Genomic DNA, 21546 nt, shown 5'->3' on the forward strand with positions numbered 1-21546 from the left:
CTATCAAACTGTTTGTTTTCTGAAGACAGAAACATGAATTTTGATTGTTTGTCATTTCGAGAGATAGGTGCAATCTTATCTTCATTAGCGGGATATGATGGTCAGTTTCAAGAGTGGTACAGGGTTCTTTGTTGTGTCGATACGTTATATATCATATGTTAGAAACTTAGGTTCCAGATTTCTGTATTTTCACATTGCCAAATTCACAGACTTCCACATGCACAAATGTTAAAATTTCTAAATTTACAAATTCCTACATCTCAAATTTACAAATTCTTGAGTTCTCAAATTTCTACATTTACAAATTCTTAAGCTTCCATATCCTCAAATCCCTAATTCTCCACAATCCAAATCCCGAATTGTCAAATTTTCTGAAACCACGTCAACAAGCCAAGCGTCCAAATTCTCCGAAACAAAGATCTAAAAAAAACTAAAGATAAGTTCGACAAAGGGAAAAGAGAATCCGAGAATCACGGAAAAATGATTATGCGAGGATTCGCGTGAAAAAGAAGGGCGCACGGGGTGGGTGGCGAACGCGGAGAGAGGAGGGTGAAGACACAGACGAATAGGCGAAAGTGACTCACCACACGTGGATTTTAAATAGAACGTAAACGGCTTTTGACTCTGCAGATGCTGACGACGAACCAGAGCCAGAGCAGCAGTAGCTCGAGCAGGGTAGCCAAATCCTCACAGAGGATTCTTACCTCGTCCTCGTCGAGTGAGATGAAAGCTAGCTCCATGAAGAGCGACCTAAGGGAACTTCAACGTGGCATTTCTGAAATGAAGAACAACATATCGACTAACTTCTCGCAACGATTACGCAGCAGCATGGAGAACCTCGTAGACAGGTGGGTCAAAAACTTTCATCATCATCAATTATCCCTTAATCATCTAATTTCTTAAAACTTCATCAAGATTCATCTAAACCTAGTCACTTTAGAATCCACATTTGCTCCAACTTATCAGTGTATAATTTTGTGAAGTATCACCCACTTTTTTGACGTTTGCAAAGTTTTTTATTAATAGTCCGTAAATCTTGCTGTGATTCAAATTTGCGTACAAATTGTCATTTGCAAGACATTAACAACCTAAATATTTGAGAAATGGAACATGCGAAAATGTAAAGAAATTTCAAATAAAAAGACAACTGTAACTCTCCTTTTAACTGTGATTCTTCACATCCTCAGACCAAAAATGGTTAGCGAAAAAGAGATCACAACCACCACTCATTTCCAAAGTCCCAGATTGAACTTCCGATCCATTCTACCACTCGCAAGTGTTGATAGTTCGGTTCAAGGTTTGTCCGAGTTAGAATCACGCGATGAATCGAATGTCGAGTGGTTAGATCGGATCTCTGGCAGTATAATCACGAAAGTCACGTCCAAGACGTATTTATAGTCGAGTGCTTCCCGTTTTAGCCGCGATTATTTTCAAAGTTGCTAGCGCGGCTTGGTCGCGACGCATAAACACCGTGCACCTCGTCGATTTTTAACGCCGGATGGTTTTTGTTGCAGGGACGGAAACGGAGCCGAGGAAGGCGATTTGACGGAGCCGTTGGTGACGTTTCCAGATCCAGACACGCCGCCCCCTGTCACGGGAGCTGTCACACTGCCGGGTGGATCACCCTCGCAGCTCACCACATTGAATTCGCTCAACAATCTTCACAACATGAGCCCACCGATCAGTATGTCGAACATTTCGAACATGACGAATTTACCTGCTGGACAGGAGACGATGAAGTTTGAGCAGAAGAAGATGACCAGCGCCTCCAAAACGAAGGTAAGGTTGAAAGATCTTCGGTAACTTATAATCTTTAACCTAAATTTCCTACAAAATTTACCTTTTAAAGAGCAATCTTGATATTCTAGGATTAATAACGAGGTTTGGACTATTGACAGTTTGGTCATTTAAGGAAGAAGGATTTCATAGTACCACAAGCACGTTAGGTACCAGAGTCACGACTTTACGCCACGTGTTTACTTGAAGAGATTTTGTTTTACTTTGTAACTTCATGCAGTGCACAATGATATAAATATGTATTTTATCTTTGAAGATTAATTGCATGAGCTCTGGTACCGAACGTGTTATGTACGTAGTTGTCAGGATGTTGTAATTCGTGACCAAAGTGGCAGTAGTTTCTTAATTGGGAGCGAGAGGCTACCGTTTTAGAATCAACCAGCTTCCTAGTCGAAATTGCGCGTGAAATAATCGATGTCGCGTGGAGTTCGCGAACGTTTGGCGACACTAACGTGTTTGGCCCGGAGGTGCGGTTTCCTTTGGTAGTCTAGGTCAAGGACTTTGAATCTATCTTCTGGCCAAGCAGTGACGTAGTTATGGAGACGGATCCCCAAATATTTTTTCTATTAACCTAGTATTTATTTTTTTAATATTGTAAGGAATAGTTAATTTTGTATTAATTAACGATAAAGTTAAAATTTGTATTCAATGATCCTTGTCTACGCAAATAATATGGATGCAATATATGGACTTCAAATTGAAACATACAAAAAATTCTCCCTTTTACGATAGAGATACTGAAATAATTGTCCTATTATTACTTCAGATTTTTAAAAGCTAAAAACGTGCTGCAGGTTCAGAAGTTGCGTGTATATCTAACTTAAGAATCTATGTTGATTTGAAATGAACTTTCCCTGTCATTTTCTCTGTCAGCGGTTAGGTCATGGATTTCCTACGGATAATTACCGAGGGAATAGTATCGCACGCGTTGAGAAGCATTTTCGTGTCGTTTATTTTTACGTTGAATGTCACATTCTGTTCTCTCTACAGCTGATCTCTGTTCCTTTCGCCTTCTATCTTTAACTTCACTTCCGTCACGACCACGTTAAAAATTCTCAGCTACGTCGGGCAAGGTCAATGTTTCACTTTCCAGAAAATGATCTTACCCTTTGAAATAATATTTACAGATATCTTGCTTCACAAGATGCTCTACGAAAAAATCTTCCTTTATTTTTTGACCTGACATTCGATTGCTCTAACCAATTTATCCCTCTAATTAAATAAAATAGTTCTCGTTAAAAATTCGCGTGAAGCAATGAACACACTTTTTAGTCATTTATTTTGTGGGCAATATTTTTGAACAATAGTGCGTGCGGCGATAAAAGTGTTGGTTTCTTAAAATTTCAGGTTGTCACAGACGGTTTCAGCGCCGAAAAGGCGACTGCAAATAGCGCCGAGATGAGAGCTTTACAAGCTGGTGACGTATCCTACAAGGAACAGAGCGCCGCGACGGCGGCCAGGGCACGCGTCGAACTTGATGGCGTCTCGGCTGAGAAGAGCGTCGCCGCGGCAAGGGTGAGTCTTCACTATTTATTTCTTGTTTTAGCTGTCAGATGACCAGTCTGCGAATGTTTTACTATGGTCATTGAGGAAAAATGTTATACGTTGATCATTGATAAAAATGTTATACTTTGGTCATTGATAAAAATGTTATACTTTAGTCATTGAAGAAAATGTTATATTTTGATCATTGAGGAAAAATGTTATATTTTGATCATTGAGGAAAATGTTATACTTTGGTCTTTGATAAAAATGTTATACTTTAGTCATTGATAAAAATGTTATACTTTAGTCATTGAAAAAAATGTTATATTTTGATCATTGAGGAAAAATGTTATACTTTCATCATTGAGGAAAATGTTATACTTTGGTCATTGATAAAAATGTTATACTTTAGTCATTGAAGAAAATGTTATACTTTGATCATTGAGGAAAATGTTATACTTTAGTCATTGAGGAAAATGTTATACTTTAGTCATTGCTAAAAATGTTGTACTTCAGTCATGGATGAAAATGTTAAAATTTTGATCAGGGATGAAAATGTTACACTTTGGTCATTGATAAAAATGTTAAATTTTAATCATGGATGAAAATGTTAAATTTCGATCATGGATGAAAATGTTAAATTTCGATCATGGCTAAAAATGTTAAATTTTGATCATTGATGAAAATCTTAAATTTGTATGATTCATGAAGATGTTATACTTTGGTCCCGTTCTATTAAAATGCTATTCTTTGTTTTATCACAAAGTGTTAGTAAAAGAATAGATATCGATGTATCGTTTTAATTAACAAAAGGATCTGAAAGAGAAGCCGTTACTTTGGGTGCAGCCTAAACTCGACTCGGTTAGAATAGTTTGGCACGAAACATTCTAAGAAGCTTCGGTCGTTGACACGATCGCTTCTCTTGCCGATGATCTCTCGTGTTTGAATTGGATTCTCACGCGATCCAGGGATAAACATCTTTTCTTCGATCTCGTTGTTTTCAATCTTCGAAGAATCGAAAGCTTTCTGCTAACCGTTACGTCGTACCATGTGTAGTTAACGCGTTGATTGTAGTCCAAGTTTATTGTGTTCGAATAGTTACGCTGCTTATTTCCAAATTTCCCTTATAAATTATTTTCACTTATAGTTATACTTTTTTTTTATATTTTTCACATTTTTTATATTTTAGTTCTTTTCTCGCGTGCATCATATATTTTTAATGCATCATATTTAGTCTTTAATTATTTCATTGCATAATTTTATTTTCATATGTGATACATGCATACATAATATTTTTATATAATGTGGTATCAGGTTGCGTACATTTTCACTGTCTAAAAATGACAGAAGTAGTACAAAAACTATAAATAAAATTTTAAATAACATAACTGTCTTTAATAATTACTATTCTAAAATTGCAAATTAAACATTCAAATCTGTAAGTTGATATCCTAAATAAATGTAACTTTAGTGTCTCGCCATATATGAACAATTTTATCATGCCAATCAACACGTTAAAAATAGTAACATCCGGTTTCCTTTATCAAGCACTAATCACACCGATAAAAATACTTTTTTAGAATTACATTTTGTACTGCAATAGAAATCAGTCGATACGATTTATCTCGACAAACAGATAAGCTATTGAATTTATCGATAATGAGTAACAATTAATTGATACCGCAGAATAAAGTTCAAGAAACTTTTAATCGATAGAAGATGCACCATATCTTTCATTGTTTGATTTTTAAAAAACCTTGATTAAATTCTTCATTGATCACGTTGCTAATGAATGTCTCGAACAATAGAATATGTAGGGTGTCCAAATAAAATGTGTGCTATTTGATGCACTCTTCAAATTTTAGTATCAAAGTTGGAACAGGAGTAGTAAGTCACTAATGTTAACGATGACTGTTTTGTAACTTGTACACAAGTTTAGGCAAACTTTAAGATTAGGTGAACATAAGATGTCGAATGTCGAAAATCAACTTACAATTTGAGACTTAGTCAACCAACGTCAACTTAAAAAATTCACAGATTTAATGACAGATTTACAATCATAAGAATCGTACTGGACTACAAAAATGTTATCATGAAGGAATTAATAGTTCAAAAGTTTTTAGAAATAACTTTGACATTTTGATTTTATGAAATTTATAAAGAGTTAAATAACGCTAACAAGGCATAAATTGAAACAGTATTACAGCATTGGAATATTATAGCAAGTAAACACCATAATTTTTGAGAATATGATTATTTGCTCAGCGGGAATCATCGAACTCGTGCAAATCGCAATCACGTGGCTCCATAATGGATTACGCGAAGAACGGTAGCCATTTTTCGAAGGGTAACTCGCCTATTTACACGACGTTAAGCGGTTAAATTTAGCCGTTTTCCATCGGTGTACGTAGCTTTTGAGTCACCGAGCAAATTTTTGAATTCGAGCCAATGACTACGTTGTACAATGTTGTTCTCTGTTTCTCGTCTTGCCAGTGATTACCTGACTTCTGTTGCTCTTTTCTTGCTGCTGTACATGTGGCTGTATACATGTGACTTCGTTTTCTGTACGCATTGTTCGAGATGTTTGGTCCAACTATTTTATGACGGGTCTGCAGAATTTTGAGAGTTGAGAGTTTAGATATATTTGAGAATTTTTAAATTTGGGGATGTGGAAGGTTGCGAAGTTAGGAATTTGGGGATGTGGAAGGTTGGAAAGTTAGAAATTTGGGGATGTGGAAGTTTGGAACATTTGGAATTTGGAGGATGTGAAGATTGGGAAATTTGCGAATTCGGGGGTGTAGAAATTTGGGAATTTTAGAATTTGCAGAAATGGGAATTGGGGGGTGTGGAAAATTGGGAATTTTAGAATTTGAAGAAATGGGAATTCGGAGGTGTAGAAATTTGTGAATTTTAGAATTTGGGGAAATGGGAATTTGGGGGTGTGGAAAATTGGGAATTTTAGAATTTGGGGAAATGGGAATTCGGGGGTGTGGAAAATTGGGAATTTTCGAATTTGGGGAAATGGGAATTCGGGGGTGTAGAAATTTGGGAATTTTAGAATCTGGGGAAATGCGAATTTGGGGATGTGGAAAATTGGGAATTTTGGAATTTGTGGAAATGGGAATTGGGGGGTGTAGAAATTTGGAAATTTTAGAATTTGAGGAAATGGAAATTCGGGGGTGTAGAAATTTGGGAATTTTGGAATTTGGAGAAATGGGAATTTACAGGTGTTGAAAATTGGAAATTTTAGAATTTGGGGAAATGGGAATTCGGGGGTGTAGAAATTTAGGGAAATAGGAATTTAGAAATTTGGGAATTCGGGGGTGTTGAAATTTGGAAATTTTAGAATTTAGGAAAATGGGAATTTAGAGTCATAGAAATTTGGAAAAGTTGGAATTTGAAAATTTGGAAATTTGTGAATATAAAAATTTAGAGATTTGAGAGTTTCAAAGTTCCAAAGTTTCAGATCTAAAAATTTAGGTTTCAAATCTAAAAATCATAAAAATGTTCATATTTGAAATCTTTAAAAATTTCAAAAATTACCTTAAAACAGCTTTACCAAAAATCACCTTAAAAATAACTCAAATCTAAAAATTTACAAATCGAAAATCTACAAAGTTTCAAAATATAAAAACTTGTTACAACAAACAAATTTAACGATTGCAGCTATAACTAGCAATTCCCTAGTTCACACCTATTAACGCACTTTCTAATTTGACCGCCATAAAAGTTGATCGTAAAACGTTGAAACAAATGGTTGCCGTGTAACACGAACCACGTGTGATAGAGCAACTGTGCAATATATCACGCGTCGGGGAGAGCTTTCGTGGCCTCTAATGGAATATTCGCGTGTTTGCCCTTCGTTTCAGTGTATTCGTGCGAAAGGTCAATGGATTTCCCTGGTTTCCGTAGAACCGTTCTCTCACGAACTCGCGTGATAAAATCGCGTGTTAAAATCGCCAGTTAAAATCGTGAGCCTTGACCCACGTGGTGCTTCTGCGGATTTTTCTTTATCAACGATCTATCCTCGACTTTCCATTTAACAGGACTTTAAAATCCCATTCGTCTTCCTTGTACAATCTTTGAAAAGTACTGTACTTTCTGCATTTACGTAAAATTTATAAAATGTGAATTACGGAGAAACTTGAATTAAATTCAAATTCAGCAGAATATTTTATATGAGAAAAGCTCCATTTTGTTGGAAGTTAAATTGTTCTGGATACATATATTTTGAAATTATAGCATGAGATCCATATATTTTAATATTGGATGTTTGAACCTTTTTATATACTCCATATAATTGTTCTAGAAGAATTCCCTATGCAAATAACTAGCAATTATGTTCTATAATTCCCTATATTACCAGAATGCTTAAATACTAAAATTCCCTATGTCCCAAAATTCCTAGATGCAAAAATCTCAATATACCAGTATTCCATCATACTCAAATTCCTATGTCTCAAAATCCCTAGATGATCAAATTGCAATGTTCTAGAAATACTCATATCCCTATGTCCCAAAATCCCTAGATTCCCAAATACCTAGGCCCCAAATCTCTATATCCCACATTTCTAAATTTCCAAATCCATAGATTTCCAAATCCCTAGATTCCCAAATCCCTAGATTCCCAAATCCCTCGATTCCCCAATCCCTAGATTCCCCAATCCCTATATCTCAAATCCCTATATCCCAAATCCCTATATTCCAATTCTCTGTATCCTAAATCCCTAAATTCCCAATTCCCTAGATTTCCAAATCCCTAAATACCAAGTCCCCTAAATCCAAAAATCCCTAGAATCCATCATACCTGGATCCCTATATCTCCAGCTAAATCTCCAATCTCTACCTAAATCCCTGTATCCCAAATACCTAATCTCTCCCTATATCGCCAGATCCATAAATTCTCAAATTCCTCTATGCCTAATGCATACAGTGATAGTGACGTCATCTCTTAAATCAACCACCCTTGCACATTACACTATCTTCTCACTCAATCGTTTTGAAACGTTTCCCATCGTTCATGCATCATGCAACAAAGTAGAATCTAAAATAAACCCGATAGCAAACGTCAAGTACCACGAAATTACAACGTATGTTGTAAAATCATTGATGCGATCTCTCAAGCAGGAAAAGTTTCTTGAAAACTCGTGTTCTAATAAATTCAAGCATCGAACGTTACGCAAGTTCTCGAAACTTGATTATTCAGACCCTGTTCGATCTAAGATTCACCGATCGGCCAGCAATCGGTGCCAAAAATTCCAACCGAGCTAGATTCGCAGACATTTACGAAGTTCGTCTCAAGATCGTTGCACATAGCTGATGAATCATACATGCTTTACACGTGTTTTCGCATGTGGTCTCGATAGAGACGCGATTAGGATAATCGTTTGAAATGGATTCTTGAATATTCCTCATAATTTGCCTCGTGTATCGTTTTACACGAAGATTTGTATAGTAATGGATCTTTTATACTAATGATCAGCATACTTTATCGTTGCGTTGCGGTCTTCGTATACTGTCGTCGTGTTTCTATAAAAATTTATTATAGTAATTATCATATATGAATGATATGGTATTTATCATTTAGTGGGGATATAGAATTGAATTCAGATTCCGCGATGAGATGTTGGAAAATATAGTAGACTCTCGGTATATTGCCTAGGATGAAATTATGATAGAGACGAGTGATGCTATAGTGTGGCGATATAATATGTAGTGATACTATCTCATGGCGATATAATGTGTGGTGATTCCACCGTGTGGTAGTTGAGACGCGTGGCGATATAATGCGTGATAATTGAGACGCGTGGCGATATAATGCTTGGTAACTCGGATACTTGGTAATTGAGACGCGTGACTATATAACGCGAGGTAATTGAAACGCGTGGTAATTTGGACGCGTAGCGATATCACGCGTAGTAATTCGGACTCGTGGTCATTGGGACGCGTGGCGATATAACGCGTGGTAACTGGGACGCGTGGTGATTCGGACGCGTGGTAATTGGAACGAGTGGTGATTCGGACGCGTGGTAATTGGAACGCGTGGTGATTCGGACACGTAGTAGTTGGGACGCGTGGTGATTCGGGCGCGTGGTGGTTGGGACGCGTGGCGATATAACGCGTGGTGATTCGGACACGTGGTAATGGGGATGCGTGGTGATTGGAACGCGTGGTGATTCGGACGCGTGGTAGTTGGGACGTGTGGTGATTCGGACGCGTGGTAATTGGAACGCGTGGTAGTTGGGACGCGTGGTGATTCGGGCGCGTGGTAATTGGGACGCGTGGCGATATAACGCGTGGTGATTCGGACACGTGGTAGTGGGGATGCGTGGTGATTCGGACACGTGGTAGTGGGGATGCGTGGTGATTCGGACACGTGGTAGTGGGGATGCGTGGTGATTCGGACGCGTGGTGATTCGGACGCGTGGTGATTCGGACGCGTGGTAATTCGAACGCGTGGTGATTCGGACGCGTGGTAATTCGAACGCGTGGTGATTCGGACACGTGGTAATTCGAACGCGTGGTGATTCGGACGCGTGGCGATATAACGCGTGGTGATTCGGGCGCGTGGTAATTGGGATGCGTGGTGATTCGAAAGCGTGGTAATTGGGACGCGTGGCAATATAACGCGTGATAATTCGGACGCGTGGCAATATAACGCGTGGTAACTGGGACGCGTGGTAATTTAGATGCGTGGCGATATAACGCGTGGAAATTGGGACGCGTGGCGGTATAACGCGTTATGATACTATCTTATGGCGATATAACGCATAGTAACTCTACCGCATAATAATATAATACATAATGATATTAACGTATGATAATACACCGTGTAATATCACCAGCGAATGGCAATATAGTACATAGTAATACCACGTGGTTATATAACATGCATTATATTGACGCGTGGTACTATAGCAGAAATTATTACCATTGCGTGGCCATATAATACATGGTGACACGAACGCGGATACAGCGCATGACCATGCAACACATAGCAATAGAGTTGTGACTCACGGGGTCGTACCAGTAACGTACCAACCCCCAACGATCGATCGATATTTCCTTCGAGGGTAAGACAGTCGGTTGTTGGCACTGTTGGTCGACGGTTCGGGTGCGTCGATGGGGCAGCAATTGTCCAATCTCACAAGGGGTATTTTCCCAGTTTTGAGGCAAAAAAATGGTTTAGACCGACCGAAAATCATGGCCAACGAGACATCCAAAATGGTACGACACTATGTGATTCGTTTTCGGACACAGTGTGCTCTGTGTTGTTCGTGAAAATCGATCGTTTCTTAGTTACCATGTTTTACGCTGAAGGAAGTTCAAATCAGGTGTCGAATTGGGGTGCGATGTTGACCTGGTGTCACACAAGCGGAATATTAACAAGTTTACTTTTCTCAAGTATGTACATGTTTGTTCTTTTACTCTGGGAATGCGTTGTAACTTCAGAGGTGATTATTGATTTACTACGTCTTTTTTTATTCTATATCGAACCTTTTAGCAGGAACTGTATTTCGTTAAAAAGTTTATAGTCAGAGGACCATCTCGATCAAATCGAAATTTCTCGACATATATTGCATCAAATACGAATTCAACTTCGTATTTTAATTCATCGCTGTATCTTAAGCCGACATAATCTCACTAGTTTACTTATTCGTCCGTTACGACATTTCAAGATTAGAAAGTTATGGCCATGGAATTGTACTGTACCAAACAGAACCATTAGTGCCAAGAATTTCTTCTAATAACGGTTATAACGAAATTAAAAATTCCAACCTGCGAGTAACCCTTCGGAATAATCTCACGCGTGTGCATTCCTCTGGCGATGAAACCCGGAACGTGTAATTAGAGGGCGTGTTAGGACCACTAAATTACACAGAACCTAACTAAAGATCACTTCGGTCGTGTTAATTGAAAGATCTCGCCTAATCTTTTAATCTCTACATTCATAATTTACGTAACTTGTTCGACTGGCTTAGACCGTATCGATCGTTTTTTGTTAATTATTAATTCGCTGAAATCGAGCGCAGATCGATATCAGTTCAGGTCAACCGTTTCACAGTTTCACTGCAACTATGTCGGAAAGTGAAAACGGGGGTAATTACTGCGGATTTATGTAGATTTATATCTTTATCGAATGTTCTGTCTCGAGGTGATTTAATCGCCTTAATTTGTATATTTCACATTTTTGTACATTTCAATCATCTCGTATTTTCTTACGTATTTGATTTACGTACACGCATTTTGCAATCTATTTTCGAGTAAAAATTATCTCGCTCAAAATTACAAAAAGTTTCAGATTCGCGCGGTAATGGCTTAATATCCGTGGTAATTCGGACGCGTGGTAATTGGGATGCGTGGCGATATAATGCGTGGTAATTGGGACGCGTAGCGATTCGGACGCGTGGCGATATAACGCGTGGTGAATCGGACGCGTGGTGATTCGGACGCGTGGTGAATCGGACGCATGGTGATTCGGACGCGTGGTAATTGTGACGAGTGGCGATATAACGCGTGGTAACTGGAACGCGTGGTAACTGGGACGCATGGTGATTCGGACGCGTGGTAGTTGGGACGCGTGGTGATTCGGACGCGTGGTAGTTGGGACGCGTGGTAATTGAAACGCGTGGTGATTCGGACGCGTGGTAGTTGGGACGCGTGGTGATTCGGGCGCGTGGTAGTTGGGACGCGTGGCGATATAACGCGTAGTAATTGGGACGCGTGGCGATATAACGCGTAGTAATTGGGACGCGTGGTGTTTCGAACGCGTGGTAATTGGGGCGCGTGGCGATATAACGCGTGATAACTGGGACACGTAGTAATTCGGACGCGCGGCGATATAACGCGTGGTAATTGGGACGCGTGGCGATATAACGCGTAGTAATTGGGACGCGTGGTGATTCGGACGCGTGGCAATTTAACGCGTGGTAATTGGGGCGCGTGGCGATATAACGCGTGGTAACTGGGACACGTAGTAATTCGGACGCGCGGCGATATAACGCGTGGTAATTGGGACGCGTGGTGATTCGGACGCGTGGCAATTTAACGCGTGGTAATTGGGGCGCGTGGCGATATAACGCGTGGTAACTGGGACACGTAGTAATTCGGACGCGCGGCGATATAACGCGTGGTAATTGGGACGCGTGGCAATATAACGCGTGGTGATTCGGACGCGTAGCAATATAACGCGTGGTAATTGGGGCGCGTGGCGATATAACGCGTGATAACTGGGACACGTAGTAATTCGGACGCGTGGCGATGTAACGCGTGGTAATTGAGACGCGTGGAATAGTCTGAGTAAATGCAATCTATTTTGGAGTAAAAATTATCTTGCTCAAAGTTGCAAAAATTTTCTCGATAATGGCTTAATATCCGCGTTGAGAGTCCGAGTAAACGAGTTCATTCATTCGGTGACAGTGAGATCAGCTCCTAAATTTCAGTTAGATTTCGGGAAACATTTGCCAACTCAAATGTCATCGATATCTGTCGGAACCGAAATAGTGCGACCGCGAAAGACGCTCGGGTAAATTGCCAGATCACTTCTCTCGAGATTTTTAAGGACACGTTCAAGGTCTCGCGAATAATTTCAACTGGAGTACCTCTACAAAATAAGTGCAATTGTTTTCCGTTAAAAGCGATGTTTGTTCGGTTAAAAGGGAGTGTTGATAGCGTTATCGTGTACATGATAAATGAAATTATGAAATCATTTTTTGTTTACGATTTCCATGTAACGTTTCAACATTGTCGTACGAAGTATCGTTTTTATCGGGCTGATTAAGAGAGCGTTCGATAGCGTTATCAAACAGCCGAGATGTTCTCATAATTTCCTTCTACGGTTTTATAAACAATTGCGTTTAGAACTGGTACATGTATATCATTTTTACGTCAAGATATTGCGCGTAACGAAAGTACCATGTGTTCTTAATCTTATTGTTTGGTTGTGCAGATTATTTATATGCGCATCTGTCGGGATGACAACGCTAATGAGCTCTCTCGTTAACAAGAAGAAACTTATTGTTGGTGTTGGCACGCAAAATTTGTGGACAAGCAACCTTCTGTTACTTTGTCGATGGCGAAATACCGGAACGATTTTGTTTGGTCATTTTTTTGGTACTCTTTAGCGGAGTATAATAGGGCGAAGTCCACTTTTATATCATATTTTATACTCAATTTGTTGCAGTGATTGTATGCAATATACATTTTTTCAGGGAAAGATAAATTTCAAGGTTGATCATTGTTCAAATGGCTGTCAGCCATGTTGAAAATATTAGCGAAATTTTTAGGTAGTTATTTTATTTAATCTCTAAGCATTAAATGTAGGCGATATAAGTAACATTTTATGGTATTCTTATCAAATCATATCAAATTTTGTATGATTCAGAATCAGTCACTGTTTGTTGTATGATTCAGAATCAGTCACTCAAAGAACATTAATGAAATATTTACGTAGTCATTTTCTTTAAACTTCAAGCTTTAAATTGATGTATTACAAGCATTATTTTGTGAAAGTTTTATGTCATCAAACAACATCAAACTTCTTTACACTTCAAACTCAGTTATTGTTGGCCATACTAGACAGTCAGCCATTTTGTGATAGAAACATTAATAGAACATCAATGCAGATTTGTTCGTGAACCTTCAAACAACAAGTTGATGTGTCACACATGCTACCATGTGAAAGTTTTATGTCATCAATCCATATCAAACTTCTTTACACTTCGAAGTTAGCTATTGTTGGTCATAAGAGACAGTCAGCCATTTTGTATTAAAAACATTGATCAAATCTTAATGTAGACTTGCTTGTGAATCTTCAAACAACAAATTGATATGTCATATGTACTATCATATGAGACTTTTATGTCATCAAACTATGACGAACTTCTTTATATTTCAAAGTCAGCCATTTTTCATTACAATTGACAGTCAGCCATTTTGTGTTGAAAACATTGATGAAATCTTAATGCAGACTTGCTTGTGAGCCTTCAAACAGTAAATTGATACATCATACGTACTATCATATGAGACTTTTATGTCATCAAACTATGTCGAACTTCTTTATATTTCAAAGTCAGCCATTTTTCATTACAATTGACAGTCAGCCATTTTGTGATAGAAACATTAATAGAACATCAATGTAGATTTGTTCGTGAACCTTCAAACAACAAGTTGATGTGTCACGCATGCTACCATGTGAAAGTTTTATGTCATCAATCCATATCAAACTTCTTTACACTTCGAAGTCAGCTATTGTTGGTCATAAGAGACAGTCAGCCATTTTGTATTAAAAACATTGATCAAATCTTAAATGTAGACTTGCTTGTGAATCTTCAGACAACAAATTGATATGTCATATGTACTATCATATGAGAGTTCTATGTCATCAAACCATATCAAACGTCTTTATATTTCAAAGTCAGCCATTGTTCTCTAGAATTGACAGTCAGCCATTTTGTGTTAAAAATATTGATCAAATCTTAATGTAGACTTGCTTGTGAACCATCAAATAACAAATTGACACATCATACGTACTATCATATGAGACTTTTATGTCATCAAACTATGTCGAACTTCTTTATATTTCAAAGTCAGCCATTTTTCATTACAATTGACAGTCAGCCATTTTGTGTTGAAAACATTGATGAAATCTTAATGTAGACTTACTTATGAATCTTCAAACAACAAACTGATATATCATACGTACTATCATATGAGAGTTCTATGTCATCAAACCATATCAAACTTTTTTATGTTTCAAAGTCAGCCATTTTTCATTACAATTGACAGTTAGCCATTTTGTGTTAAAAGCATTGATGGTCCTGTTCGTGGACGTTCAAAAAGCAAATTCATATAAGAAGTCTGATATTTCGAGTCGATTGAAAGAAGATGATCACGGAAATGCCGCTAAATTACGTAACGATGACCCTGCAGCTATTCGGAACTTGACAATCCGTGCACCGGTGCGAATGATGCGACCGCTATTTCTAGCCGCGAAAAATAGAAACACCAGAGGCGTAGACCCGGCGAAAAATCAGCATCACGTGGGTCGCGGTTGCACCGAAGACGTTTCAGCTGTCCAGAACGAAATTAAACTTGTGCGCCACTTGTGGATCGCCATTCGAACGAGTGACTTAGTCGCCGGGTGTCTCCGACCATCGATTCGTCATCGATCGAACATATATCTTTCCGAACGCTGTTTTTTTCGAACCACGAAATTTATCGTTCTTATCGAAACGAAGTTATCTTATCGAACCGACCCGCACCGGGTTCGATCATTAAATCTACAGAGATTTCCCGAGTGTTTTGTCGGTGATCGAATCTTATCGCGTCGAGAGTGGTGGTGATATGCGTTTGCAAGATGAGTGCACCGTGGCCAGTGCATCGCAGCGTGATGCATCGAAAGGTGTTCGAGAAACCGCACGTGGTGAGTTGTGTGTGAGGAAGGATGGAAGAGATTTGTTTTTTGTAATACTGTGGACGTGTGCCAATTACGGAGCCTTTAAGTTAGTTTTCACGATCGTGTATCAGTTAACTCTTTCGCGTGTCATTTATTTATTAGATGCGTCAGTCAAGACTATTCAGGACTGTAACATTAAAAGAAAAATAAAGTAAATGCTCATGTGAATGATTAGACGCGATACTCCGCTTTTTAAGCTTGGAACGATCATGAGCTTAGGGCAATTTCGCGGTATTACAGAATTTTATGAAAGAGGTTGCAAAGAGGTTTGCAAGAGTTGAATTCATTCTCTTCTTACTGTGTCTGGCCATTTTATGATACGATGTTCGTTTTATATGATGTTTATGAACGATTTATGTGAAATAGTTTGGTCAGCATTTCTTAAGGTTTTAGATTAGGAATATCAAAATTATCGGAAGAATAAGTACACTCTTTTATAAATATGTACAACATTGGATATTTGTAGTTGAAGTTTTGAAGTTAGAGTTTCTTGTTTTGAATCTTACTGAGTAATGATTATAATTAATTCATAAAATTTTGCTCATGTTCATTTGTGTATATACTTATCAAAGGCTGCGTAATTGGTATATCTACCCTAGTAAACATGCGTGGAAAGTAGGGTATTTTCAGCGAGATTTCAAGAATCTTATTTTCCGATAACGTTGAATTCGAGGAAAAACTGAATTGTTGGACATTGATAAACAAGCTTCTTTTGAATGAAAAAATGCAGAAATTGTTTTTGAAGAGCATCGTTAAGTATATTATGGAATGAATAGAAGTGATCTTTATCAAAAGAGGCACTCCCTGTATTATTTGATCAATATTCGAATTGGCGTTCAAAGAACACGAGTTACGAGTGGACGGTCGCCAAAATTCGAACGACTTTTATTTTCATTCGGAAAGATCATGGTTGACGCAAACGATCGTAGAGATATCTATAAATCAATGGAAACGAGTATATCAGAATCCGTGGAATTTGTTTGCCGAATTAAAATTCGAGCTACTATGAGAAGGTGACAAAAATTGCAAAACAAAACTGGAACTTTTGCAAATTACAAAACTGGAAAGACGAGTAGCGAATACTAAGAAATCGAGGAGCAAAGAAAACAATATTTTGGGAATTACGAGATTTTAAACTTTTCCTTGTTTCTCGATGTAGCGTAGCCAACACCTCGCTAACTATTACTAAATGTGACTTAATCTAACCTAATGACAATTTCTATAATTCTTAGTGTGACCTAACTTAACTTAAACTACGTTAATTCCAACATAATTGAACCTAACCTAACCTGAACATTAGTTGCTTTTATTTCGACCTAACCTAACAGAAACATCACTTATGTTCACTTAAACAAAATTTAATTTAACCTAACTTAAACTTGATTCATTCTTATGTTGGTCTAACCTAACCTAACATAATCTTCACTATTTCTTAGTTTGATCTAACCCAGCCAAAACATCATTTTCATATATCTAACCAAAACTTAATTTAACCTAACCTAAACTTGACTCATCCTTATTTTGATCAAACCTAACCTAACCTTGACTCATTCTTATTTTTATCTAACCTGACATAAACTTGACATTCTTATTTTGATCTAACCTAACCTGACCTACTCTTCAGTATTCTAATTTTGATCTAACCCAACCAAAACATCATTTATATATATCTAACCAAAACTTGATTTAACCTAACCTAAACTTGACACATCCTTATTTTTATCAAACCTAACCTAAACTTGACTCATTCTTATTTTGATCAAACGTGACATAAACTTGACATTCTTATTTTGATCTAACCTAACCTGACCTACTCTTCACTATTCCTAATTCTGATCTAACCTGACCAAAAATTAATTTAACCTAACCTAAACTTGACACTCTTATTTTGATGTAACCTAACATAACCTAAATTTCAGTATTTCTTATTCTGACCTAACCTAACCAAAATTTCATAAACTCCAACTGAACCTAACCTAAACGTCACTAGGTCGAACTTAATCTAACTTAACACTCGAAAATTTCATAATTTCAGGGTATCTGAAAATTCCAAAATAAATTTGAAAATTTACTAAATTTTAAACACAATAAAATGTGACCTACAAATATAAAATTTCCAAGTACCAAAGCCCATAAATATCTAAAAGCTCATATCGCAGTGCAACGAACACGCATCAGCAGAATTTATTGCAGTTTCGTGATGCACCGGTAAGAGCAGTTTCACGATAGTAACGCAATTATTTGCGTTGGTTCGTTATAAAGTCCGCTGGCGCGATCGTTGGCCACGTGGTGATCGAAGGAAAATGGAGGGAGTCGTAGCGCGTGTTTATTGCAAGGTGGTGAGGCGAAGAGAAGGCGAATATCATCTCGCGACGACAAGCCAGAACAAAACGCAGCTCGTGACGACACGCTCGGATTATATTTAGAGAAATACGTCAGAAGCCGAAGAGGAGAGGTCGAGAAGCGGCCGATGAGCTTTCGACAGGCCAGACTGTTATGGAACACTGTCGCGGAAACTCCTCGGCGACGTTTCCTCTTCGATATTGCATTATTCGTCCACGCGCTTCGACGCCGATTTCGTGGTACAAGCATGCGAGTTAATTCAGACATCTTGTGTACTTGTCTGTAAGTGAAGATTGTGTCACCTTTATGAAGGTAGTGAAAGTGGAAACTTTTATGCTATATATCGCGAGAAATTTTCTGCCAAGTGGAAGGATCATGGTTGCATATGTTAGGAGGATGGTTTATTTCAAGTCGATTGCTGAACATTGATGAGTCAATTTTTCTTTAATTTTTCTTATAGATTTTTGAATTTTTTATTTTGAAATTTTTGTAGTTGGGTATTTTTATAGTGGGGGATTTTTAAATTTACATATTTGTAAAAGGATAAACTTCTTAATTTGAACATTTTTATATTCTCAAATTTTTAAAAGCATAAGTATCTAAATATTCAAAGTTGTAAAGACTTAAACATTTAACTTCTCAAATTTGTGGGAGCTCAAATTGCTGAATTCTCAAATTTGTGCAAGCTTAAAGTTCTAATTTTCCAAACTGTCCATAGTCTAAATTTCTAAAATTTAAAAATTTGTAAAGGTCTAAATTTATGAATCCCCAAATTCTCAAATTTCCAAACTTGTAAAAATAAAAATTTCTAAATTTTAAAATTCTCAAAAATCTAAATTTGTAAATCTCTAAATTCTCAAATTTCCAAACTTGTAAAAATAAAAATTTCTAAATTTTAAAATTCTCAAAAATCTAAATTTGTAAATCTCTAAATTCTCAAATTTCCAAACTTGTAAAAATAAAAATTTCTAAATTTTAAAATTCTCAAAAGTCTAAATTAGAGAATTTCCAAATTTCTAAATCCCCACATTCTCAAAAGCCCAAATATCAAAATTTTCAAATTCGCAAAATATCCCCACAACATCCTCCAAATCCCCAAATTTTAAAACATAAAAATTCAAAACTTTGAGTCCCTGAAATTTCAGTAAATCCAACACTTCATCATTATACCATAATGCCCATTAGCGCCCATGAACTGGGTGACATAACCTTAGCCATTTAACCCGTCACACTCCTAGAAACCCAAATCATCTTGCATGAATAATTAATGACTACCAAGAACTTCGATCAACGTCCAAAATTCCCGAATTATTAAGACAAATATATAACAGTTACAAAATTGGTTGTCCATGCAAATTCCAGGAACTTATGCATACGACCTTGCGTGTCGTGTTGCTTGATGTTAGTTCGAAACTTCTTTTTAAATTACGATCTCAAGTATTACTGCATTAGCATAAAATTTAAATATCAGAGAAGGTTCATAATATTTCGGGACTGAATAGTCTCGAGAAATATTCGTCGCGCCTTGCGAATAATTAACACGAGGCGGAAGGTTAAATTTACGCGCTAGCTAATGACACTAATTCGCGGGGAACCGATAAGATCATAGATCGACCAACAATCGAGTCACTGTGCAAGATTCTCTTTTTCGATCGTTTAGCAAAACTTATGTAAATATTCTAGAAGGAATTTGTGATGGATACCATAAATTTAATATTTCATCTTATCTTTCAAATTTTACAAATTATAATAATACATGAATGTTATAATTGTACTTATTTTTAAATCAACGCGATAAACATTCAGCACGAAGGCACTGTAAAATTTTAGTAAAATGTAGCGAAATTTTCAAGGTGTTAATAAATTTTTATATTTTTGTTGATTTCAGCAAATTATAATGATCGAACAATAATTCATGACCATTGTAATTGTACTTACTTTCAAATCAATATGATAAGCGCTGAGTTCAAAAAAATTCGTACAGTTAAATATTCAAGGTGTTAGAAACATTTATATTTTTGTTGATTTTAGAAAATTATAATGATTGAACAATAATCCATGACCATTGTATCTGTACCTATTTTTAAATCAATATAATAGATACTGAGTGCAGGAACTTTGAATAGTTAAATTCTCGAGAAGGTGTTAATAAACGTTTATATTTTTATTTATTTCAGGAACAGAGAAGCTTGAAAGCTGGCGACTTGTCGCACCAAGAAAGCAACAACATGGCAGCATCCACGATGAAGCTGCAAAGTGACTCCTTCAGCTCAGAAAAGGTGAGAATCAAAGTTAAATAAGGAAGTTGCATGCAATAGTAACTATCCAGTACGATAATTTCCCGTAAGGAGTATATAAAGATTAATATTCTATCAAATTCCTAAATTATCAAATTCTTATTGCAAAACTGACAATCACCAGACTTCTAGATTCACTAATCACTAGATTTCCAATTTAAAAGTCTCTGGTCCCAAATTTCCAAAGGACCCTAGACCCCAAAATTCTAGATAAAAAATCTCAAATTCCCTAGTTCCAAAATTCAAAAATTTCTTGATCTCTAATTTTCCAAATATTCTAATTTCAAAATTTCCAATACCCTATTTTTTGAATCCCTAAATTTCCAATGCCCTATTTTCTGAATCCCCAAATTCCCAATACCCTCCATCCTGAAATCCCTAAATTTCCAATACCCTATTTTCTGAATCCCTAAATTTCCAGTACTCTATTTTCTGAATCCCTAAATTTCCAATGCCCTATTTTCTGAATCCCCAAATTCCCAATACCCTCCATCCTGAAATCCCTAAATTTCCAATACCCTATTTTCTGAATCCCTAAATTTCCAGTACTCTATTTTCTGAATCCCTAAATTTCCAATACCCTATTTTCTGAATCCCTAAATTTCCAATGCCCTATTTTCTGAATCCCTAAATTTCCAATGCCCTATTTTCTGAATCCCTAAATTTCCAATACCCTATTTTCTGAATCCCCAAATTTCCAATACCCTTCATCCTGAAATCCCTAAATTTCCAATACCCTATTTTCTGAATCTCCAAATTTCCAATACCCTCTATCCTGAAATCCCTAAATTTCCAATACCCTCTAACCTGAAATCCCCAAATTTCCAATACCCTCTATCCTGAAATCCCTAAATTTCCAATACCCTCCATTCTGAAATCCCCAAATTCCCCTATCTCCAAAATCCTCAAACTACCTAATCTCTAAATTCCCAGATCTCCGTCACGCTTCGCCAAATTCCCACCGACACTTCAAATCCCGCCAACAATTTCAACTGCCAACCTCATAAACCGCGTTCTAGTAAAGCCCAATAAAACGTGGACCATTCCTAGACACGATACAAAAGGTTAGCTTCTCATTGGCCGAGTACCAACACGCGGACGATAAAAATCCTCCCAACCGATCGATCTCGTGCGTTTCGCTTGGCACGCGTTCGCCGCGTCCCTCAT

The 21546-nt window shown here is 37.3% G+C and overlaps 1 protein-coding gene across 8 annotated transcripts in view; it reads left to right on the forward strand.

Annotated features, from left to right (window-relative positions):
* The window catches only part of Sarm (sterile alpha and armadillo motif), a 128224-nt gene that overhangs the window by 102415 nt on the left and 4263 nt on the right, over nucleotides 1-21546 (forward strand). For all 8 annotated transcript variants that reach the window (XR_013037841.1, XM_012281537.2, XM_012281534.2 and 5 more), the window contains 4 exons: nucleotides 631-848; nucleotides 1515-1779; nucleotides 3145-3312; nucleotides 20260-20361. Coding sequence is in view for 7 of the 8 variants with exons in the window: in XM_012281537.2 (XP_012136927.2) it covers nucleotides 631-848; nucleotides 1515-1779; nucleotides 3145-3312; nucleotides 20260-20361 (753 nt within the window). In the remaining variant the exon portion in view is untranslated. The remainder of the gene's footprint in view (nucleotides 1-630; nucleotides 849-1514; nucleotides 1780-3144; nucleotides 3313-20259; nucleotides 20362-21546) is intronic.

The sequence above is a fragment of the Megachile rotundata genome, chromosome 4 (genome assembly GCF_050947335.1).
Source record: "Megachile rotundata isolate GNS110a chromosome 4, iyMegRotu1, whole genome shotgun sequence".
Lineage (NCBI taxonomy): Eukaryota > Metazoa > Arthropoda > Insecta > Hymenoptera > Megachilidae > Megachile > Megachile rotundata.